This window comes from Mesoplodon mirus (genome assembly GCF_964341445.2).
Source record: "Mesoplodon mirus genome assembly, chromosome: 5".
Classification (NCBI taxonomy): Eukaryota; Metazoa; Chordata; class Mammalia; order Artiodactyla; family Ziphiidae; genus Mesoplodon; species Mesoplodon mirus.
In genome coordinates this window covers 58,157,728-58,183,010 of record NC_138980.1, presented here as the reverse complement: position 1 = coordinate 58,183,010, position 25,283 = coordinate 58,157,728, and the positions used below count along the sequence as shown (strand labels likewise).

The following is a 25,283-nucleotide window of genomic DNA, read 5'->3' as shown; positions in this document are numbered from 1 at the left end:
TGCCTGGCCTATGGTGGGACCTGCCCAAATATGTGACAAGTGAATGAATCTCTCCATGAAGCTCTCAGAATCCCCCTCCTCCAGGTGGGAGAACCCACCTCTCCATCTTCTGTACCCCAGCAGCCCTTAGGATGTGCTTCTGCTAAGCACTTATCAGAGCCTGCCTCCTGCTGGCCTGATGGATGAAGCCGGTTCCCCTCATTGAGCTTTTCTTCTTTTTGGCCCTCACAGCATTTAGTACAGAGTTCTGTCTCAGACACTCTTTTTTTTTTTTTTTTTTCTGGTACGCGGGCCTCTCACTGTTGTGGCCTCTCCCGTTGCGGGGCACAGGCTCCGGACGCACAGGCTCAGCGGCCATAGCTCACGGGCCCAGCCGCTCCGCGGCATGTGGGATCTTCCTGGACCGGGGCACGAACCCATGTCCCCTGCATCGGCAGGTGGACTCTCAACCACTGCGCCACCAGGGAAGCCCAGACACTCTTTTTTTTTTTTTTTTTTTTCCTTTTTGCAGTACGCGGGCCTCTCACTGTTGTGGCCTCTCTCATTGTGGAGCACAGCCTGCGGACGTGCAGGCTCAGCGGCCATGGCTCACGGGCCCAGCTGCTCCATGGCATGTGGGATCTTCCCGGACTGGGGCACGAACCCGTGTCCACTGCATCGGCAGGCACTCTCAACCACTGCACCACCAGGGAAGTCCCAGACACTCTTTTTGAATTAAGCCTGAACCATCTGCAAAAAGAAGCATTTCTCTTTCCTGAAGGCAGAGGGTAAATTTGATTAGATGACCTTTTCATTCTTCTCTCACCCTCTAGTTTTCTGTCCAGGGTGGCCAGCTCCCCTTGTATTTAGACGGGGATGTGCAGGGCTGGGGAGTGTTGTAGGATACAGTAATGGGGAAGTCAACTTCATAAGAGCAGAAAGAGGGCATTTCTTTTTTTCTTTTTCTTTCTTTTGTGGGGGTGGGGCTGCGCCGTGTAGCGTGCGGGGTCTTAGTTCCCCGACCAGGGATCGAACCCCATGCCCCCTGCATTGGGAGCACTGAGTCTTAAACTCTGGACCACCAGGGAAGTCCCAGAAAGAGGACATTTCTTGATTGATCCTGTAATACAGAATCTTAGGGCCTGTCAATGATTGATGCCAGCTTCCTGTGTGTGTCCCATGGCCCATTCACCTGGACAGTCCTGTGGAGCCTGGGAAAGGCCCACATGGTAGAACCTCAATCTGTCTTCATCCTGGGGGTAGGGGAAAGGCTCTGAGCTAGAATGAAGCGTGGTGATTTTGGTGACCAGCAGAGAGGACATGTCTCTGTTAGCTGTGGGGCCCTGGTCACTCTTAGGCTGTCTGATGAGAATGCAGGACATGACCAACAGGGCCAAGGTCCCGGGATGCACCATCGTTCAGAACTCTTCGGGTTCCAAACCAGCTCAGGCATAAAGACCTGTATAACTGGGAGGCCGAGGAGGGGATCAAGCCTCGGGCCCAGCTGCAGTCAGTGTTGTCGAGGCTCTGACTTTCGCTCCATCTCCTGGCTGTTTCCCTCTCTGGGTTGGCTTTATTGTCAAGCAGGCCTTTTCTGGAAAGTTGGAGAGAGTGGCTCCCAACAGCTCTAAGCGTTTATCTTTACATCTCAGAATCTAAGAGTCACCCTCTCATTCTCAGCCTTCATGTACTAAATCTGATGGGAGTGGGAGTTCGGGATTGACATGTACACACTGCTATATTTAAAATAGATAACCAACAAGGACCTACTGTAAAAAAAAAAAAAAAGTAAAATTAAAAAGTAAAAAATAAATTTAAAAAATTTTTTAAAAATCTGATGGGTGGTTTCCAATTGGCCTTGCTTTGCTCCACTGTCTACTCCCTGACTGATCACAGTGCTTAGGAAAAGGGATGCCATGACGGTCAGTCCTGTGGCCAGCACCAGGAGGGGCAATACCACTGGACCCCCAGAGAGGGACGCTTCCTTAAAGGAAGGTGGGGCAGTAGCCAGGCCAAAACAACAGCTGACCAAGACATAAAGGGCCATCCTAACACATCTGGGGCTGGAGTGTGGCTGTCAGGGTCTCCCTGTCCCCTCTCTCCCAAGGAGGGCTCTGATGACAGTGTCTGTCTCCACCTAGCTTCCCCACCACCACATCTCTGATCCAGCCTTCAGGAAGCTGGTGGAGGATGCACTGGGCCAGACCGGTCATCAGCTTCACTCCTTTCAAGAGAACTTCGAGAAAGTGCTGCCACCTCTCACCAAACAAGTAAGCGTCCCTCCTTCCCCTGCAAAGACTATCCAGTCCTTCACCTGCCAGTGGAGTGAGGTCAATCCCCTATTTCCTTTCCCTTTTCTTTTCCCAGCGTTCCTCCCCCTCTCCTTTCTCTGTGAGCTGGGGATGGGGGTCGGGTGGGAATCTCACACACACACACACACACACACACACACACACACACACACACACGCTCTTCATGGCCAGTAAGCATAAGAACACACACACACACATACACGCACACACACACACACATGCTCTTCATGGCCAGTAAGCATAAGAACGCACACACACACATACACACACACACGCTCTTCATGGCCAGTAAGCATAAGAGCACACACACACACACACACACACACACACGCTCTTCATGGCCAGTAAGCATAAGAGCAGGTCGGGAAGAGGAAAATGCAAACTTTTTTACTCTTAGGTGAAATTAGACATCATAATGGCTAAGTGGCATTTACAGCCTGAAACTTGGAACTTCTTCAAATTTTTCATCAAAATTTACTGTTTCCTCACCACCTTCTCATGGAACCTGCTTCAAATACCAGCATTCAGGATGAATAAAAAATTTGAATAAGAAGTCATTTAAAATTTATTTTTGCTGTGGAATTTTTAATTGCAAAGGACAGTATCTCAGCTGCATTGTGGTTTACAAAACTTTGGCCAGCCAAAGTCTTTTTTTTTTTTTTTTTTTTTGGTAAAACATTTTTCTCTAAAATATAGGGAAAGGGTATCTTGCAGTCCACTTGAAGAATTCTTCAAGAATACATAAAATATTGTGTAGTTACTTTTACTATATTTGAAAAGTAACTGAAGTAGCTGAAGGGAGCACGGGCTCCCAGAGCATAATGAAACCTGGTTTGAGAAAACAAACTGTATTCAGTCACATTTGAGATGTGAAGCGAAGGGTCAGGAGACAGCTCCAAGATTCCCCAGAAGGGAGAAGGGGGCCCCAGAGACATGGGGGCAGTAAAGGAGCCCAGCAGAGCTGGACAGATACAGGTGGCCTTTGCACCTGGCCAGAGCACAGAGGACATCAAAGACCATCAGAGGTGTATGTGCACTTCAAGTGGGGCTGGCTCCTCCTGGGGCCACAGCTGTCCCCACTTCCTCTCCCACCCTGAGATGCCCCAGCAGAGGACTCATCAGGGTTGCCGCATGGGCTCTGCAGCTTGGGGAGAGGAAGGGTGCAGGAAATCAAGAAGAGAGCAGCCACTCAGATGAGTCATGGAAACTTCTATCTTTTTCTACTTAAGACAAAATAACATTTTTCTTATTGGAAAAGCAATCCATGCTGATTGCAGAAAAAAAAAAAAAAAGAAGATACAGAAAAAATAAAAAACAAATGGGAACATCATAGTCCTGGTGTGTTGGTAGGAAGAGAGGAGACACACCCCCAGCCCCACCCTCCCCACCTTCTCTCACCCACCCCTGCAACATGCACACACCCTCCTATAAATTCTTGAGTTATTTGGCTATGGGTACAGAACCCAGAGGAGTGAGGTGGCCACCCAGGACAGGAGAGTCCCAGTGAGATCTTTACAGGCCTCCCCGGTCCCTCCAGGGAGCACTGCTGTTCTCTGCACAGGTAGGGGCAGAGACTTGAGAAAGAAGGCAAACGTTTGCTACCCCATACTCCTGTTAACACCACCATTCTGAAAAAGAGCTACCCTGTCTCTACACTTCCATTTGAGGGCCTGTTTAGAAACCTGGAGTTCTCCTGGTTCTTGATCCTGATTCAGGAACCCATTGGAGGTAGGGGTAATGGCAGAGTCCATGCCCAAATGTCCCTGAAGGGCACCTCTGCCTACCTGCCTACACCCAGCACCTCTCCACCTGGAAATAATCATATAGAATATGATGAATATATATCCATCCATATATATCTAGCGAGAGAGAATATATAATAAATCTATATCCAACATTTTAAATTTCTTTGTTTTACAAAAAGGGGACAATCGCCTGAGTCCTTTCTTGTTGATACTTCAGCTAGAAGCAGTGAATGAAAAAACAAAGGCAGTGCCAGGAGATTTTTGGATGCTCTGAAAATGCACTGAATCATTCTCTTCAACTAGATGGCATTTTCCATCAGGGAAAATCTGTTTCTACTATACCATTCACAAGGCTTACCATGCCTTGTACATGGTAGGGGGCTCAATAAATACTTGTGACCTCAAAACACATGGAATAAAAAACCACATTCTCTTTGTTCACACATGTGTCTACATGTGCTGGCCCTGTGCTGGCTATTTAAGATGCCAGGCGAGTAAGGCCTGGTGCCCACATGAAGCTCATAGTTTTGTTCATTGGGGTTAAAAGACGTGTGTAAGGCATTTTCCTGTGGGACAGCTTAGCTTGATGCTATGGGCAGAATTGAGGCCCCAGTCCTGGAGTTCTGTAATGGAGAGATTCAGAAACTGCCTTAGGAGTTTAGAAAACCCAAGAAGTTTAGACCAGAGAAGGATTTTAGAAGTTAAGTTAGAAGTTTCTTCTGAAATGCCTTTGGATACTAAGAGCATGTGTTTCTCATCTGATCCAGCCATCTATTAATGAGGACACGGTTGCCCTGACTGGGATGGACCGATGGGCAGCAGAGGTGTGCTTGGCCCAGGACACCTAGCTGTCAGCACGTGGGCCAACATTGGCGCCAGCTTTAACACTCCAGCTCCAACACCTGCGTCTGTCTCTGTCCTTTCTCTCCTAGCCACTCCTTCCAGGGGCTGAACGCCAGGTGCAGGCTCTCCTGAGCAGGTATGGCCCGGGAAAGCTGTACCAGGTGACAAGCAACATCAGCGGGGCTGGGACTCTGGACCTGACTTTGCCTCGGGGCCACATCATAGCCCTCCTTCAAGACAAGGACACCAAAGGCAACAGCAGCCGATGGCTGGTGGACACCGGAGGTACGTGGGACTTCATGGGCACTTCCCAACCCTTTGGGAAAACTGTCCAACAGGAGCCAGTGGGGAGACATAGGCACTCTTGTGGGCAGGGGTGCAAATCCAGGATGGGAATGAACACAGGTGAACATGGAGGGCGTGGGGTACAGCCGGCTTAGTGTGGTGCATGATATGCCAAAAAGAGAAATTCAGTCTTACATTGCAATATCCGTTACCAAGCACCTACTGTGTGCTGGGTGCTGTGTAAGGAAGACAAGGATCTGCCTTGGGGACCTCACAGATCATTTGTGTAGAGAGAACTCAGCATCACCTTGAAGGACGGAGAAGGGATGGAGATACGCAGAGAAGGGACGTTTAGATCCTGACTGTGTGGACAGAAGTCTGACATCCAGAACAAGGGAGGTGTTATCCTGTTCCCTCTGCACTGGTCATGTCCCTGGGTGTGCTGCTCAGATGTAGGGGCCCCAGGAGGGAGCGGGGCAGGAGGCAAGGAGCACCATGAACCCAGGAGGAGAAGGCCCAGCAGAGTGTCTTCCACAGAGGGGCACGTGACCCACAAGATGAGGGTTACACAGGATTACTGGGAGGGGATCTGCCAACAGTTTTCCCCCTTCAGACATTTTATTTTAATTCAGTATTTTAATGTGTATTAGAAAAAATATAACTAGCACAGAAACCCATGATTTTATTCATTATTATATAGTACAACACTAAGGGGTTTTTTTGTTTTTTTTTTTAACACTAAGTTTTAAAAAGTGCGTTTATAAAAAAAATTAAGAAGATGGTACAAATCTGGCAAGAATCATGAAAGGGTAAAATCCTAACTCAAGTTGAAAAACAGCTGAATGGGGATTAAAATAAGGTCCCTGGGGTCAAGAGGACCGGGTTTGGGCCCCAACTCTGCACTGTACTAACTGCATGATCCCGGAGGAGTTATGGAGCCTCTCTGAGCTCGGTTGGCTCAGCCATACAATGGAGATAACAATACGGACCTCGAGAGTTGATGGAAAGACTAGGTGATCAGATGCCAGTTCTGGCACCAAGCAAGCTCTCAGGAGGTGATGGCCATTCACAGTGACAGCAACCAGAGCACCACTGGAGTAGCTGTTACACGAGAAAGAACTGGGGGCACTTGGAGAAGAGAAAGGCAATTTCTGCCTCCTGGGAAAGGCAGTCCTGCGGTGAGGAAGTGGCCTTGCTTGGAAAGGAGACCAGTGGTGCCAGCACCAGGAAAATAGTTTTCATACCATTCCGAGGAAGAACTTTTTATCTCTGCCAGAGCTGTTCCAAATGGAGTGGGCTGCCTCTGCAAGGAATGAGCTCGCTGTCACTGGGGTGAACAAGCAGAAGCTAGAAAGAGTGAGTGCAGGGTGCGGGGGGTGGGGCAGTTTGTGAGGTTCCGAGATAACCTTTTGAGGTCCATTTTAGTGTGAAGAAGCTGTATTGGAGATATTCACATCCATGAATGGTGGTGACTTCCTCTACCTCTGAAAGGGATGGGCAGTGTGATCCACAGCCAGATAACGTTCTATGTGTCCTGCAGGACATCGAGGGTATGTGCCAGCTGGGAAACTGGAGCTGTACCACGTGGTCCCCCGTGAGGAGGAGCTCAGAGGGCAGGCAAGGCCTCACAGGGACTCCCAACGTCAGACACCAGAGCCCACCTTGGCCCCTGTCCCTTCTGTCCCAGCAGTGACCCAGGTGAGCCTGGAAGAGGGCGGGGGTGGGGGGTTCACATCCCCATGGTCATCTGGAGTGGGGCTTTGATTTTCCTCCTGTCCAGAGGGGCTACCACCCTGTGAGGCCAGGGCCTTGGTCAGTGGCCACACCAGTGTCCTGGCCAGGGTGGGACCTGGAGAAAGGAGCCTCTCGTCCTTGCCACATCAAGAGCAGGGAGTTAATCCCTCGCTCCCCATTAGCAGAGCATGTGGGATTATTTCGTTCATTCGTTTGTTCATGCATTTGTTCATTTATTCAGTATTCACCAGGCACTGTGCTAGATAAGAGATGCAGTGATGAGCAGAAGTCAACCTTGGCCCTTGCCTTCCTCAGATTTATAATCTGGGAGGTGGGGAAAACAACGATTAATAAAATAACCATATAAACAATCACAGTTCTATTAGTGCTAAGTGCCAGAGCCTTAGGTGTGGGAGAGGTTCAGGGAAGGTCTTTCTGAGAAGAATCATGCTTTTGCTCAGATTTGAAGGGTGGTTAGGAAGTAATTGGATAAATGGTTGTGGATGGGAAGAGCTTCCCAGAAAGCATGCCCAGTGAATGCAAAGGCCCAGGGCCGGGGAGGACAGGGTGAGTGAGGAACTGAGTGGAGCCAATGGGGCTGGGACGGTGAGGGCGGTGGGCTGGAGAGGTGGGCGGGGCCAGCCAGCAGGGCCTGTGGCCTTGGTGAGGGTGTCGGCTTTCCCTTAAAAGCCATGGGAGGAGGGCTTCCCTGGTGGCGTAGTGGTTGAGAGTCCGCCTGCCGATGCAGGGGACGCGGGTTCGTGCCCCGGTCCGGGAGGATCCCACATGCCACGGAGCGGCTGGGCCCGTGAGCCATGGCCGCTGAGCCTGCGCGTCCAGAGCCTGTGCTCCGCAACGGGAGAGGCCACAACAATGAGAGGCCCGCGTACCGCAAAAAAAAAAAAAAAAAAAAAAAAAAAAGCCATGGGAAACTTGTACATGCATGTTTGTCACAGCATTATTCATAACAGCCCCAAAGTGGAAACAACCCATGTCCATCAACTGATGAAGGAATTAACAAAGTGTGGCACATTCACACAATCAAATATTATTCAGCCATAAGAAAGAATGAAGTGCCGACACATGCTACCACATGTAGCTCGGTAGAGAAGGCCATGTAATGTATGATTCTCTATACGAAATGTCCTGGATAGACAATTGCATAGAGACAGAAAGTAGATCAGTGGTTGGCAGAGGCTGGGGGCAGGGGGAATGGGAAGTGACTGCTAAGTGCTCTAGGGTCTCTTTTTGAGATGATGAAGATGTTCTGGAATTAGATAATGGTGATGGTGGCATAACCTTGGGAACATGTTAAAAACTACTTTATTGTACACTTTGAAAGGGTGAATGTATGCATGTGAATTATATCTCAAAACAAAAAAGTGTTGGGAAGGCTTTTCGGGGCAGAAGCTTAGTGGGGTCACTGTGAGGGCTGATTGAGGTAGTTAGCTGGTTGGCACATGTGAGCCTCAGTAAATGGAGGCTGCACTCACAGTTATAAAGGAGGAGCTTCACAGGTGATGGATGAACAACAGAAAGGACCCAGGCTGAGGGGTGGGAGCCCAGAGGCTTGCAGTGAATAGCCAGGGGATGCCACAGGCTAGGGTGGCTGGGGGAGCCTGGAGTGGGCTGCAGGAGGGCTGCATAGAAGCCTGCAGAAGCTGTGATGTACAGCTGTGGCACATGCTGGGAAGGCTCTCAGGCCAGTGCTGGGAGCCTTAGCTAGAAGTGGTACACCAGGGCTGCCTCCTGTTGGACATACCCACCCATCAGCAAAGAACCCACAGGGATCCCTCCAGAGAGCCTGGCCACCCAACTCAGTCCCAGTGGCCGCCAGTGTGGGTAGTGTCCCAGAACACCCGCCCAGGGGCTCGTGTGGTGAGCTCAGCCGTCCATCTGCCCAGACACAGCAGCCGCTTCCTCTTTGGTCATGGGGCTGCTCAGTGGGACTCACATGGGGTCATCCCAGTTCCCCCTTGCCCCTGACTGTTCCTGAGCCTTGGCACACAGTAGTAAAAGTCATGGTAAAAATAGCAAAAACAGTCTGCATTTGTTGAGCCCTTACTATGTACCAAGCACAGGCATCCATTCATTAAATTCCCACAATTACCCAGAGGGAAGGATATCATTACTTCCATTTCACAGATGATGAGAATGAGGCCCAGGGAGGTGAAATATCAGCCTAACAAATGCCCTCTCCTCCAATTTTTTTTTTTTTTGCCTTTCAACAAAGTCACCTAACCTCCTTCCTGTCTCTGCTCCAAGCTGGGAAACTGGCCTGGGCAGATGACACCCTTTGATCTGAGGAGGGTGGTGTGAAGGGATGCTGAGTCCCCTGCTCAGTGAGATGGCAGCAGTGGACTGAGAGCACCCCTTCTGAGGTCAGACAGGCCAGCTTCACTGCTCTGTGATTTTGAATAAGTTCCTTGACTTCTCTGAGTCTCAATTTCCTTATCTGAAAAATGGGGCAAACAGAATTATAGAATTGTGAAAATCAAAACGAGGCAAAGAGCCTGCCACATAGTAGCTATTAGCAGTGGGAGTAGCGGAAGTAGCCAATGGCTTTGGACAAAGGATGTATTTGGGAGGCAATGACTGCTCAGCGATGGGGACTGAGTCGGGTGGGAGGGAAGAGGATAAACAGCTTCTCTAGGTCAGGTTTGTGTGTCCTCCCACCCTGACCATTTCTGTGTCACTCCCCGTGTGTTTCAGGTGGTGGCAGTGTACCCCTTTGTGGCCAGAAGCAGCCATGAAGTGAGTCTGCAGGCAGGCCAGCAGGTGACTGTCCTGGAGGCCCAGGACAAGAAGGGGAACCCAGAATGGAGCCTTGTGGAAGTGAACGGACAGAGGGGCTATGTGCCTTCCAGCTTCCTGGCCAGGGCCCCAGGTCCAGCTCTGTGGGGCTGGAGTCTTCCCTCTTAGGGTGCCCTCCTTGGAGCCCATGTTCCAAGAGGCTTAGAGGCTGTGACCCTAGGAGGGAAAAGAAGCAAAGAGAAGGTGGGGTGGATGGGGAAATCAGGCCAGGGTGGGGTGAAGGGTACCCAGAAGGCAGCCAGAAGAGGTAGGTGGGCCTTGCAGAGTGCCTGGCGTGGGTGGACATGAAAGGCTCCAACCAGGACGGCTCATTATATCTGCATGAAGAGGACGTTCCAACCTGAGTCACAACACCTGGGATGGCAGGTCACAGCTGATTGGCCAGTACTTGCTTATGGCCAATCTTACCTGTGCCCCGTCTGTTCCTGCCCATGGGAGTGGGTCACCCAGGTGAGCTTTACCTGTGCGCCGTGTGGTTGCATGGAGGCACACTGGAGAGTCCAGAACCACCTGGCCTGGCAGTTCACTTCCTTCCTGTGGTATAAAGAGATACAACAGCCGACCAGTCAGCTTTTATTTCTCCATGCTGGGAGCTGAGTTATCTTGGGCAATGAACCCCTGGGAGCCCTCTCTAGCAGGGGAACGAGGGCTTGTCGGGGCAGTGGAGAGGTTCCCAGGAGACTTTTGGCTGTGCCAAGGAGTAGGTGTGAGCAAGTCACGATTCTGGAATGTGTTAAGGCAAATGCAGAGGCTGCTCCAGGGAAGAGGGGATTTTTGAGGGTGTGTTAGGTGGGGTGTGTGAGGCTGTTAGCAGAAGTTGTACACTGCTGCTGTGTTCTCTGGATTAGGAGACAGAGGGGTATGCAAGTCAGAGGAAACTCTGTGAAGCAGGTAACTAAAGGCCTGGTGGGTGGGTAATGACTTGGTTTCCTGTTTCTGGAAGAAGGGGAGCCAGTGGAACCCCCAGTGGTTTCAGGAGGCTGCTGAGGGCTTGGAGGCAACAGTGGAGGTGATGTCAGTTGGCTGTGGCCCTTCAGACATAGGATACAACCTCAGTTTTCCCATCTATAAAGACCTAACTCATAGGCTTGTGGTGAGAATGACATGATGCTAAGGATGTGGAAGCTCCTTGCAAGTCGTGAAGTGTGATATAAATGTAAATTGCAGGATGTCTAGGAAGTGGTCTCAGGATGGCCCCAGCCATCGGCTGGCCACTCGCCATGCCCATGGCCATGACGGACATTATTAATCACTGTGGCATCCTTTCCCATAAACCCAGGATCCCTCCCAACGCTGCAATCTAGGTAAACAAACTCTTGAACTTGGTGAGATCAAACTTATTGTCATCCCTTTCTAGAACTTAGAAATTGAAGCCCCTCAAAACAGTTCCTGTTCAAGGAAGACTGACCACTGGGGCAAATTTGGGTGCAGCCGCTATTGGATCATCATCTCTAGGTTGTAACTTGGGGCTCACATAAATTGCAAGATTCACAGGAGAGAGAAAAGGTGATCCATTGTAACTTTTAAAACAAATTACAGATCGTTTAAAAATATATTACAGAGAGGGCAGAGTCAAGATGGTGTACTAGGAGGACGCGGAATTCGCGTCTCCTCACAACTAGGGCACCTACCGGGCACCAGTGGGCGACCACGGACATCCAAGGGGACGGGAGGAACCTACAGTGACCGGGTAGGACGTGGGGCGTGGGGGGAGTGAAGGGGGAGGAGAAGTGGAGGCGGGAGGGGACTGGCGCCCTGAGGGGCGGCTGGGGGAGGGGAAGGGATCCCATGCCCAAAGAGGGAAATTGGGGACCCATTGGGAGGGCAGAGGATCAAAAGGGAGCATGGCCAGGTTTCCCCTACCCACTTAGGCCCCCAGGAACCTGCTGAGATTCTGGGCCTGATCCTCTGCCCACTGAGGACCCCTCCAGCCGCGTGGGTCCTGAGGGAGTGGGAGGGAGGGAAGAGGGAGCAAAAGTAAAGGCCGGACCTCCGGGACCAGCACCCCTGAGGGGTGGCTAAAGGAGGGGAGGAGTTCCTACACCCAGCAGGACCCACCCATGGTTAGGGGTCCAGCTGTGATGGGGGAGACCCTGGGGGAGATGGTGGGGTAGGGGCACGAAGGAATGGAAGGGGACGTGGTCAGTTGGAGCCCCGTTGGGCTCCCGGGCCTAATCCTCTACCCTTGGAGACTCCCTCCTGCCGTGCAAAGCCCGAGCCCTGGCCCTACAACCCCACCCAGGGCCCTACCTCTACACTCAAGAGACCCCGTCCAATGTGCTGGGCCTAAACCCCACCCACACACCCTCACTCAGGGCCCTACCCCCAAACTCTGGAACTCCACACTCCAGAGGCCCCCCTTTCCACGTGCTGCCTCTCTCCTCTGCGCAGATCCTAAGCACAGGCCCTGCCCCATGCTTGAATGTCCCCCTACCTGCCTAGGTCCCGACCCACCCTAAACCCCACCCCTGCCTAAGTTCCACCCCCGCCTAAACTCCACCCACATAGCCAAGGCTTTTTTTTTTTTTCCTCTTTTAGATTGGGGTTCTGTTTTACCTTGTTGATTCATTATTTTTCCTAATATATTTTTTATCTTTCTAATTTTATTTTGTTTTTTATTCTTTGATCTTGTACTGCTCCTTTTTTTCTTCTTCTTTTTTTTTTTTACCGCACCATGAAGCTTGTGGGATCTTGGTTCCCAGGCCGGAAGTTGGGCCTGAGCTCCTCTAGTGGGAGCTCTGAGTCCAAACTGCTGGACTAACAGAGAACCTCAGACCCCAGGGAATATCAATTGGAGTGAGGCCTCCTGGAGACCTCATCTCAGCACCAAGACCTAGCTCTGTCCAACTGCCTGCAAACTCCAGTGCTGGACGTCTCAGGCCAAACAACCAGTAAGACAGGAACAGAGCACCACCCATCAAAAAAAAAAAAACAGAAATAACAAAAAAATATGTTACAGATGAAGGAACAAGGTAAAAACCTACAAGACCAAATGAGATGAAATAAGCAACCTACCTGAAAACGAATTCAGAGTAATGATAATAAAGATGATCCAAAATCTCAGAAAAAAAATGCAGGAAAAAAAAGAAACATTTAACAAGGATTTAAAAGAACTAAAGAGCAAATAAACAGTGATGAACAACACAATTACTGAAATTAAAAATACTCTAGAAGGAATCAATAGCAGAATAACTGAGGCAGAAGAACGGATAAGTGAGCTGGAAGATAAAATGGTGGAAATAACTGCCAGGGAGCAGAATAAAGAAAAAAGAATGGAAAGAATTGAGGACAGTCTCAGAGACCTCTGGGACAACATTAAATGCATGAACATTCGAATTGTAGGGGTCCCAGAAGAAGAAGAGAAAAAGAAAGGGTCTGAGAAAATATTTGAAGAGATTATAGTCGAAAACTTCCCTAACATGGGAAAGGAAATAGTCAATCAAGTCCAGGAAGCACAGAGCGTCCCATATAGGATAAACCCAAAGAGAAACATGCCGAGACACATATTAATCAAACTATCAAAAATTAAATACAAAGGAAAAATATTAAAAGCAGCAAGAACAACAGCAAAGCAACAAATAACATACAAGGGAATCCCTATAATGTTAATGGCTGATTTTTCAGCAGAAACTCTGCAAGCCAGAAGGGAGTGGTGGGACATATTTAAAGTGATGATAAGGAAAAACCTACAACCAAGATTACCCAGCAAGGATCTCATTCAGATTCGATGGAGAGATTAAAACCTTTACAGATGAGCAAAAGTTAAAGAGAATTCAGCATCACCAAACCAGCTTTACAACAAATGCTAAAGGAACTTCTCTAGGCAGGAAACACAAGACAAGGAAAAGACCTACAAAAACAAACCCAAAACAATTAAGAAAATGGTAACAGGAACATACATATCGATAATTACCTTAAATGTAACTGGATTAAATGCTCCAACCAAAAGACAAAGACTGGCTGAATGGATACAAAAACAAGATCTGTACATATGCTGTCTACAAGAGACCCACTTCAGACCTAGGGACACATACAGACTGAAGGTGAGGGGATGGAAAAAGATACTCCATGCAAATGGAAATCAAAGGAAAGCTGGAGTAACAATTCTCATATCAGACAATATAAACTTTAAAGACTATTACAAGAGACAAGGACACTACATAATGATCAAGGGATCAACCCAAGAAGAAGACATAACAATTGTAAATATTTAGGCACCCAACCTAGGAGCACCTCAATACATAAGGCAAATGCTAACAGCCATAAAAGGGGAAATCGACAGTAACACAATCATAGTAGGGGACTTTCTAACACCCCACTTTCACCAATGGACAGATCATCCAAAATGAAAATAAATAAGGAAACACAAGCTTTAAATGACACATTAAACAAGATGGACTTAATCTATATTTATACGACATTATATCCAAAAACAACAGAATACACTTTCTTCTCAAGTGCTCATGGAACATTCTCCAGGATAGATCATATCTTGGGTCACAAATCAAGCCTTGGTAAATTTAAGAAAATTGAAATCGTATCAAGTTTATCTTTTCCAACCACAACACTATGGGACTAGATACCAATTACAAGAAAAAAACTGTACAAAATACAAATACATGGAGGATAAACAATACACTACTAAATAACCAAGAGATCACTGAAGAAATCAAGGAGGAAATCAAAAAATACCTAGAAAAAATGACAATGAAAACACGATTACCCAAAACCTATGGGATGCAGCAAAAGCAGTTCTAAGAGGGAAGTTTATAGCAATACAATCCTACCTCAAGAAACAAGAAAAATCTCAACCTAACCTTACACCTAAAGCAATTAGAGAAAGAAGGATGAAAAAACCCCAAAGTTAACAGAAGGAAAGAAATCATAAATATCAGATCAGAAATAAATGAAAAAGAAATGAAGGAAACAATAGCAAAGACCAATAAAACTAAAAGGTGGTTCTTTGAGAAGATAAACAAAATTGATAAACCATTATCCAGACTCATCAAGAAAAAAAGGGAGAAGACTCAAATCAACAGAATTAGAAATGAAAAAGGAGAAGTAATAACTGGCACTGAAGAAATACAAAGGATCATGAGAGATTACTACAAGCAACTATACGCCAATAAAAGTGGACAATCTGGAAGAAATGGACAAATTCTTAGGAAAGCATAGCCTTCTGAGACTGAACCAGGAAGAAAGAGAAAATATAAACAAACCAATCACAAGCACTGAAATTGAAACTGTGATGAAAAATCTTCCAACAAACAGAAGTCCAGGACCAGATGGCTTCCCAGGTGAATTCTATCAAACATTTAGAGAAGAGCTAACACCTATCCTTCTCAAACTCTTCCAAAATATAGCAGAGGAAAGAACACTCCCAAACTCATTCTACAAGGCCACCATCACCCTGGTACCAAAACCAGACAAAGATGTCACACAAAAAAAGAAAACTACAGGCCAGTATCTCTGATGAGCATAGATGCAAAAGTCCTCAACAAAATACTAGCAAACAGAACCCAACAGCACATGAAAAGGATCATACACCATGATTAAGTGGGATTTATCCCAGGAATGCAAGGATTCTTCAATATATGCAAATCAATCAATGTGGTACACCATATTAACACATTGAAAGAGAAAAACCATATGATCATCTTAATAGATGCAGAAAAAGCTTTTGGCAAAATTCAACACCTATTTATGATAAAAAACTCTCCAGAAAGTAGGTATAGAGGGAACCCACCTCAAGATAATGAAGGCCACATATGACAAACCCACAGCCAACATCGTTCTCAATGGTGAAAAACTGAAACCATTTCCTCTTAAGATCAGCAACAAGACAAGGTTGCCCACTGTCACCACTGTTATTCAACATAGTTTTGGAAGTTTTAGCCACAGCAATTAGAGAAGAAAAAAATAAAAGGAATCCAAATCAGAAAAGAAGTAAAACTATCACTGTTTGCAGATGACATGATACTATGCATAGAGAATCCTAAAGATGCTACCAGAAAACTACTAGAGCTAATCAATGAATTTTGTAGAGTAGCAGGATACAAAATTAATGCACAGAAATCTCTTGCATTCCTATACGCTAATGATGAAAAATCTGAAAGAGAAATTAAGGAAACATTCCCATTTGCCATTGCAACAAAAAGAATAAAATACCTAAGGAATAAACCTACCTAAGGAGACAAAAGACCTGTATGTAGAAAACTATAAGACACTGATGAAAGAAATTAAAGATGATACACACAGATGGAGAGCTATACCATATTCTTGGATTGGAAGAATCAACATTGTGAAAATGACTATACTACCCAAAGCAATCTACAGATTCAGTGCAATCCCTATCAAACTACCAATGACATTTTTCACAGACCTAGAACAAAAATTTTCTCAATTTATATGGAAACACAAAAGACCTCGAATAGCCAAAACAATCTTGAGAAAGAAAAATGGAGCTGGAAGAATCAGGCTCCCAGACTTCAGACTGTATTACAAAGATACAGTAATCAAGACAGTATGGTACTGTGATGCTGGGAAAACTGGACAGCTACATGTAAAAGAATGAAATTAGAACACTTACTAACACCATACACAAAAATAAACTCAAAATGGGTTAAAGAACTAAGTATAAGGCCAGACACTATAAAACTCTTAGAGGAAAACATAGGCAGAACACTCTGTGACATAAATCACAGCAAGATCCTTTTTGACCCACCTCCTAGAGTAATGGAAATAAAAACAAAACAAATGGGACCTACTGAAACTTAAAATCTTTTGCACAGCAAAGGAAACCGTAAACAAAACGAAAAGACAGCCCTCAGAATGGGAGAAAATATTTGCAAATGAAGCAACTGATAAAGGATTAATCTCCAAAATATACAAGCAGCGCATGCAGCTCAATTTAAAAAAAAAAAAAACCCAATCCAAAAATAGGCAGAAGACCTAAATAGACATTTCTCCAAAGAAGATATACAGATTGTCAACAAACACATGAAAAGATGCTCAACATCACTAATCATTAGAGAAATGCAAATCAAAACTACAATGAGGTATCACCTCACACCGGTCAGAATGGCCATGATCAAAAATCTATAAACAGTAAATGCTGGAGAGGGTGTGGAGAAAAGGGAACCCTCTTGCACTGTTGGTGGGAATGTAAATTGATACAGCCACTATGGAGAACAGTATGGAGGTTCCTTAAAAAACTAAAAATAGAACTACCATATCACCCACTACTGGGCATATACCCTGAGAAAACCATAATTCAAAAAGAGTCATGTACCACAATGTTCATTGCAGCACTATTTACAATAGCCAGGACATGGAAGCCACCTAAGCATCCACTGACAGATGAATGGGTAAAGAAGATGTAGCACATATATACAATGGAATATTAGCCATAAAAAGAAACGAAACTGAGTTATTTGTAGTGAGGTGGATGGACCTAGAGTCTGTCACGCAGAGTGAAGTAAGTCAGGAAGAAAAACAAATACTGTATGCTAACACATACATATGGAATCTAAAAAAAAAAAAAGGTTCTGATGAACCTAGGGGCAGGACAGGAATAAAGACACAGACGTAGAGAATGGACCTGAGGACACGAGGAGGGAGAAGGGTAAGCTGGGACGAAGTGAGAGAGTAACATTGACATATATACACTACCAAATGTAAAATAGATAGCTAGTGGGAAGCAGCTGCATAGCGCAGGGAGATCAGCTCTGTGCTTTGCGACCACCTAGAGGGGTGAGATAGGGAGGGTGGGAGGGAGGCATAAGAGGGAGAGGATATGGGGATGTGTGTATACATATAGCTGATTCACCTTGTTATACAGCAGAAACTAACACAACATTGTAAAGCAATTATACTCAAAGATGTTTTTAAAAAATAATATATATATATATATATAACAACCATGACCATTAGCCAAGTAGCTACAGATAAAACATTTTTGGAAAAAATTTTTTGGAACCAACCCACCTTAGAGTGTGTGTAAAAATATGTGGCAGTTTAGACTTAATTCCAGGAACATCTCTGTATTATAACTGTAGTGCCTAAAACTGTTAGCTCTGGTATTTGGAGAGCCTTTAAAAGTCTATACATGTCTTTGTCAGTCTGTAACTTACCTCCTCTGGGCTTGTGAAAGTGTGAAGGCTGCATACATAATGCAAAACTCAGTCCCTTCAATCCCTCTCCCAGCATCAAATTCACTCTCCAAGATGCTCATGACTCATTTTCCTTTCTCTTCCCTGCTCAGAGTTCTGATACAAACAGGAAGCACAGGGGAACAGATAATAAAACAGGAAATCCAACTGTGGTTCCATAATACTTAATGAGAGCCTACGGTGTGCTAGAAACCTAGCTCAGGGCTTCTCAACGTGGCTGCCCACTGCTTGCACCGGGGCAGCTTTAACTATGACTGAAGCCAGGATCCCACTCAGAGATGCTGATGTAATTGGTGTGGGGTGTGGCCCAGCCTCAGGAATTCAGAGAGCTCCTCAAGTATTTCTAGTGTGTGGCCAGGGTTGGGGACCTCTGCTCTAGACACACAGTGGTGGACGAGATAGACCTGGGGTTGGAAATGGTCACAAGCTGTTAGCTAGGATGTGCCCCATCCAAACTTTGTACTTGCTCAGATGTTTCAAACAGGCAGCTTCGCAGCCAAAATAAATAATTTTAGAAGTTATTTAAAAATAAAAAGGGACTTCCCTGATGGCACAGTGGTTAAGAATCCGCCTGCCAATGCAGGGGACACGGGTTTGAGCCCTGGTCCGGGAAGATCCCACATGCCACGGAGCAACTAAGCCCGTGTGCCACAACTACTGAAGCCCACGCGCCTAGAGCCTGTGCTCTGCAACAAGAGAAGCCACTGCAATGAGAAGCCCGCGCACCGCAACGAAGAGTAGCTCCCACTAGCCACAGCTAGAGAAAGCCTGCACGCAGCAGCAAAGACCCAACGCAGTCGGAAATAATTAATTTTAAAAAAAGTTATATAAAAAAAAAAACAGGCAGCTTGAGAGGAGGTTTGAAATAGGACAGGCTGTTCTGTCAGGTCCCAGAATGTACATTTATTAAGTCCATTAAAAGGGACCTGAACAAAACTGGATATTCTTGTAGGCATAAGGGAGAAAACTGAAATATTCTTGGAACCAAATCTATCTCATGAGGAAAAATAACAATGTATTCAGTAGCACATGGGTAATGGTTTCTCCTAGATGAGATTAAAAGTCACTGAAGGGTGAGAAAATGCATAATTGAAAAGATGGAGAATGGCCTGAATTTTCTCCAGGAGACTCTGTGTAATGTGCCTTTCCCCCTCCGAATACCTAGAACCATTGCCCTGTGTCTTATGTATTTCAATGCTGGACTGCCACATATTAGACTTACAAACAAAGGTATTTGTGAATTGAACAAGACTTCCGGGAGGTGAAGACTGATCCACAAGGGTGCCCCTTGCTCCCTGCAACAGACTGAGACCTCTTTAATCTCTTGGGTTCCAACCTAGTTTTAGACATGAGGACAAGATTACAATATCAAAGGAAAGATGAGCAAATTCATGGTTGATGTGGTGAGTCTAGCTTGGTGAATAACTGATGTCAACTACTGGGAATAAAGGACTTGAAGATGAAATGCCGCTGAAATTTGTGTGACTCTAACCATTGGATGGTCAGATACCCCAGTGTGACATTTGTTCACTAGATATTTGCCATAGATAAAAATGGCACCTCCTTTATTCATGTGCTCATTTAGTGAGTGTCTACTGCACATCTTTGGTGCCTCCAGGATTTGGCCTTAGCTGCTGGGGATGCAGTGAGAAGTCAGAGAGACCGGGGCCTTGCCCTCCCAAAGCCCACAGTTTGATGAGGGGGGCAGAAAGGCAACAGTTAAACACAGTGTTAATTGTTAGGATAGGGTGATAACAGGTGCCACCAGAGCCCAGGGGAGAGGCCAGCCCCTGACTCAGACTTGGTGGCTAAGGAGGGCTTCCTGGAAGAAGTGATATCCAAGCTGATGGGTAAGAGGTTAGATGAAGGTGGGAGGGAGGGCACATGCAAAGGCCCAGAGTTAAGAGCAAGCACAGCTCATCAGGGAACTAAAAGGCTATAGTGCTGGAACACAGGGTGTGTGTAAGGGTGGTGGGTACAGTGCGAGATGGCTTAGTGAGGTCTGCATGGTAAGGAGATTTGGGGTTTATTCTGAGGGCAGTGGTGGGGGACACTAAAGGGTTTCAAGCAGAGGAGTGACACGCCCAGAGTTGTGTTTTAGGATACAAGTTCTGGTTCATCCTGGAATCTCCTTAAGCATCTGTCACATGCCTCAAGTAATAGATGTTCAATACACATTGCTCAGATAAACAGCCCAGATGGGATGGGAACACTAAAACCTACCTCCAAGGAATCTCCCATCCAGCTGTAAAAGACAGACAAGCATCAGGCAGTTACCTGGCACCACAAGGCAGGATGCTGTAAGCCCCAGAAGGGTGCTATGGACCAGGCTCATAGGTGCTCAGACAAGGAAGAGTTTTGGGGTCGCTGAGGTGGTCAGGGAGGCTTCCTGGAGGAAGTGGGGCAGGTGCTGGCTTTGTGGGATAAGTAGGGTTGGGGGAAGCAAAAGGGAAGGGGAGGCCTTCTCAGGCCCAGGGAGGCAGTGTAGTAGTATGAGAAGTGCCCAGCACTTGACATTAAAGCCCCTGAGTTCAAGGCCCTCTTGGCCATAGGCAAGTAGCAAACTCATTTATTATGGTTTCTGCATGTGGAGAAGTTTGGTGAGGGCCCCCAGCCTGCGTTGTCCTCCCTACTCAGCCCCCAAAATACTCACTGTAGAATTCCGGCTTTTCTCAAGGAGTCGCTGGCTTCCTCTACCAGGCCCTACCTTCCAGCGTGGAAAAGTCATTTTAGGATCTGTTGTGGTAGGGCAGAGACTCAAATACCTGGACTGGGGGGTAAGGAAAGAGCTGGATTCCACTCCTGGCAACATCCCGAGGAGCTGGGTTCCTTAACAATACACTCACTTAACCTTGCTCTTCTGTTTTCTTATCAGTAATTTTTGAACTTATGTTTTCTGTTTTTCTCATCTGTAAAATGGGTACAATTCCTGTTCTGACAGGGTGAGTGAGAGGATTAAATGAAACACTTGTGAATGATGGTGGATCACAACAGGAGCATCACGGCTGTGCAGGGAGGGAATATGTGAACTCTGACCACTAGGTGGCAGCAGGGCCCTACGAATCACGTGAGATTGGGCTGGGAGGCGCCACCTCAGCAAATTGAAATGCCCAGGGTGCTGGGCAGGTGGTGCAAATGAGAGGAAGGGCCAGGTGAAAGACATTAGGGAGTGGCAGGGACTGTGGTGGACCAGGGCGTATATATTCCATCTAAGGAGCTTGCAGCTTCTTGGCTTCAACCAGTGTTGCCACATCAGAATGAGGGCCCAGTGGTGCCAGAGATTCTGATTTTTCAAGAGAAGCCAGAAACCGGGGTTTTGTTTTGATTTTTGATGTGAAATCTGTGTGGAGATTGTGTGGGTCACAACAGGTCCCCCTTTTTGCATCTTCTGGCACAGAGTGTGGGTTGGCTGCCCTGGTAGAGAATCTCCTCTGAAGAATTAGCTTCATGTCTGTTTTCTGTGAAATGCCGTCATGCGTCTCCACTTCACTCACTACTTCATTAGACGTTAATTTTCCCTCCTTGGATCTCGGGGAGCGCTGTTTCGTTTTCTTCTATTGTTACTATTGTTGTCATCAAACATTTCTTCGATCGTGGGCCATATTTTCTGACCACCCATGAGGATCTCCATAGTACCTATTTCACAAGGGTTTTTTGAGGAATAAATGAGACACTGATATAATATCGCTTAGCCCAGCACCTGGCTCATTAGCACTCAATAAATATTATTATGGGGACTTTAGAAAAGATGGCATGACATTTGGAGGAAGGTTTGCAGGGCCTGTCTTTCTCTCTATATATGGGATGGTGACAAGGCCTGGCTACTCCCTTATGTAGATGAAGCCCCCTGGTTCCGGCTCCTGAGGGCCTGGTAGAGGTTGGATACAGCCCTTCCCTCAGAGGCTGTTGTCACACCCCAAAAGCATTCTTGGGACTTTCCCTTGTCGGGTTCCCTGGTGCTGCATCTGGGTCAGGGTGGGCAGATTTCCCCTTCCAGGGCAATCCCCATCTTGGGCAGGAGTGGCCCAGATTCTCCTGCCTCTCCCCAGCGAGAGGGCTTTCTGCAGTCCATTGCACCCAGACAAGTGAGGGAGGTACTCAGGCAATAATCAGGCATGCAGATGCGCTGGAGCAGCAACTCTGGTCAGAGGCTCAGGGCCCTTTACATCCAGGAGCATCTTCTCAGGGTGTTCCAAGGGGACCCAGCAGCTGTGGGGACAAAGGCTCCTTGCTGGAGCCTCCACTGTCAGATTCAGGAACAAAGAGAGGGTGAGATCAGATTTGTCCTTGAGGGCTCTGACTTATGCTGGGCTCAGGAGCACCGGCTAATGCTGTTCAGTTAGGTCTCAGGCCACCACCATGCTTCCAGGATACCTCAGGGTGGTTCTGGTTTCCCTGTTTGGGGCCCCTTTGCCTGTCATCAGGGATCTGGGCATCCTTGAGGCCTGTGAGTAGAAAGAGAGCTCAGTGGCTGCAGGTTTGGGACAGCCCTGAGCCTTAGGAGGATTGGGCCAGAGTGGGCATAGGACTTGCATCCACCCCTTCTGAGCAGCTCACATCTCAGAGGTTGGTTATTTGCTTGCTTGCTCTCACATTTATTCCCTGCCCAGCTCAGCTCTGTACTTCAAGGAACTACATTGCCCAGGCTCCTTTGTCCTCTGGTTTTCTGGTGGGTTTGTCCAATGGGAGGCACTGGCAGGGGGAAGGAGGGGAGAACCCCAGGTAGTTCTCCCTCTCTCTGCTTCGGGCAGCATCTCTGCCTTGGCTGGTCTTCTCCATGGTTCCCGCTTCCACTGGATGGTCCTTGCCTCTTGGTCTTAGGTCCCGTTGGACAGGCCTGGCTATACTTCCAGTTTCTGTCAGATAGCTTCAGATACTGGGCCCTAATAACACTGCCTCTTCCCTGCGTTCCTCCAACCTGAAGACTAGTGTCTTTTTGCTGTTGTTAATCCCTGTGGTGCTTCTAGGATCTTCTTTCACCTGTGTAACTTCCTCCCTAAGTCCCTCGGTTCACAAGGCATGGAGTGGTTCTCTCTCTGACTGATCAGTGACTCTTGTGCAGCTCAGCAGCTAGGGATACAGGGAGGGAGTGGGTAGTAGAGCTGGGGGGCTCCTAGGTACCTCTGCCCCTCAGGCTGCCGAGCCCTCAGAGAAGATTGGGACCATCACCAGGTCTGCTGTACCTTCCCTGGGTCAGGGAACAGTCCGGCCCTCCCCACCCAGATCTCTTGGAAGTGTCTTCAGCTATAGACAGCAGCTGAGTGGGTCACGCTCCAGGGTCAGTGGCTGTGAGAATCTGCCGAGCAGCCCTTGTTTGGGCCAACTGAAGCTGTTCTGCAGGGCCCAGAGAAGAAGGACACAGAGGAGACCCAAGGGCCATTGTGTGAGAGGAGAGCCAGGCTGTGGGCAGGAGGAGAGGGTCACCTCCTTCCAGCCACAGTGCCTCGAGTCTGGCCCTGGCTCAGGAGGGACAGTGAGCCCCCGGCCAGTGAGACAGGAAGTGGAGATGAGGCTTCTGGCCAGGAAGCAGCCTGCTTGTCTTGATTCTGGGGCCTCAGTGATTCCAGGCACATCAGCAGAGCCTTTGGTCTGGGGAAAGGCTAGAGCACTACTAGCAATCACCACAGCTTCTGTTCACTTCTCACAGGGCTTTTTGAGGGTTATGTGAGGGAATCCACTTTACGTGATTAATCCAGTGCTGGCACATAAGAAGCTCTCAAGACCTGCGAGCTAAAGAAAAACAAAAACAAACAAGAAAACGCAAATCGCAACAGCAACCAGGCACTGTGGACCTTATTCTGTAGGATAAGCTGGCGTCTAGTTAGTGCTGAGCCCCAGGCCTCTCCCCTGGAGCAGAGCTGGGGCTGGCAACACAGTTCCAGCTGCCAGGGCTAGGAAGAAGGACGAGTCAGGGGAAGGAGTTGTGAGGTTGGGAGTCACAGTGATCTCAGGGCACACTCCTCAGAGACGTGGGGATGAGCAGTAGGTGTCCAGAACCATAATGGGGCCCTTGAGGACAGCTATCACCTTGTGTCCAGGCAGGACAGAGATCAAGGCTAGGTCAGAAAGCAGGCAGTAGGATCCCAGTCTTTGGGTTGAGGTTCAGGTACCAGGTCCTGGGGACTTAAGGATCAGGTCCACTAAAAATACAAAGATCCTGGCAGGAGGCAGGATTGAGAGCTGGACACAAGTGACTTCATTTTGAGCCCTGGGGGCCAGAGCTGCTGGAAACCCTCCCATCTGATGACAGGATTGAACCCAGGGAGCAAGATGGGCTGGACGTGGGAGAGGGTCTGGGATGAAGAGGCTGTGGTAGTCAGGAGACCAGACTTTTTTTCTTTTTTTTTGCGGTACGCGGGGCCTCTCACTGTTGTGGCCCCTCCCGTTGCGGAGCACAGGCTCCGGATGCGCAGGCTCAGCGGCCATGGCTCACGGGCCCAGCCGCTCCGCGGCAGGTGGGAATCCTCGCGGACCGGGGCACGAACCCTCGTCCCCTGCATCGGCAGGCGGAGCATCGGCAAGCGGACTCTCAACCACTGCGCCACCAGGGAAGCCCAGCCCTCAGAGAGCAATTTTAAACAGTGATATATACCTTAAACCTTTTTTTTGTGTGTGTGTGGTACGCGGGCCTCTCACTGTTGCGGCCCCTCCCGTTGCGGAGCACAGGCTCCGGACGCGCAGGCTCAGCGGCCATGGCTCACGGGCCTAGCCGCTCCGCGGCATGTGGGATCCTCCCGGACCGGGGCATGAACCCGTGTCCCCTGCATCGGCAGGCGGACTCTCAACCACTGCACCACCAGGGAAGCCCAGGAGACCAGACTTCACATTGCAAAACGTCCAAATTCAAATCCTGACTCCACACTCACCAGCTGTGTGACCTCGTTGAACAAGTTACTTCATCTCTCTAAAACCTCACTTTCCTCTTTGTGGGTAAACCAGGAAACAGTTGTACCTCAGAGGGCTGTTGGAATGTCGAAATGGGATCACGCGTGGAGGTTTTGGCAGACTAGGACATATGAGTGCTGCTTAAATGATTGATCCTCGAAGACACAGCCATTTTTGCTGGCTCCCACCTCCTCCAAAGTATTCCTCCTAAGCTTTGCCAGCAGTGACCCCAACCCGAGTCTTCTCTGCGCTAACACTCCTTGTACTTTCAACCTTTGCTCTAACGTCTGTGTTCCTGACCCTTCACCACCTCAGGCTCTGAAAAAATAGCCCCTCACTGCCTGAGCTCTTTCCAAACTGAAAGCAAGTGGATGTCTTAAGAGGCCAAAGGTTGTTCCCCTGGGAATGTAATGTGACCACGTCCTCCGATACTCCCTGGTGATTAGAGCTCGCCATCTTGAATTACTTCATCTTCATCCTCCCAGGAAGCTTCCTCATAGCCCCAGGCCAAGCAG

General features: G+C 47.9%; 1 protein-coding gene across 3 annotated transcripts in view; it reads left to right on the top strand.

The window, feature by feature from the left end:
* ARHGEF37 (Rho guanine nucleotide exchange factor 37) overlaps positions 1-19,348 on the top strand; it is a 65,107-nt gene extending 45,759 nt beyond the window's left edge. For all 3 annotated transcript variants that reach the window (XM_082620587.1, XM_082620586.1, XM_082620585.1), the window contains 5 exons: positions 2,121-2,249; positions 4,969-5,164; positions 6,705-6,862; positions 9,611-11,402; positions 12,393-19,348. In XM_082620587.1, coding sequence (XP_082476713.1) covers positions 2,121-2,249; positions 4,969-5,164; positions 6,705-6,862; positions 9,611-9,820 — 693 coding nt within the window. In that variant the 3' untranslated portion in view covers positions 9,821-11,402; positions 12,393-19,348. The remainder of the gene's footprint in view (positions 1-2,120; positions 2,250-4,968; positions 5,165-6,704; positions 6,863-9,610; positions 11,403-12,392) is intronic.
* Positions 19,349-25,283: the final 5,935 nt, after the last annotated feature.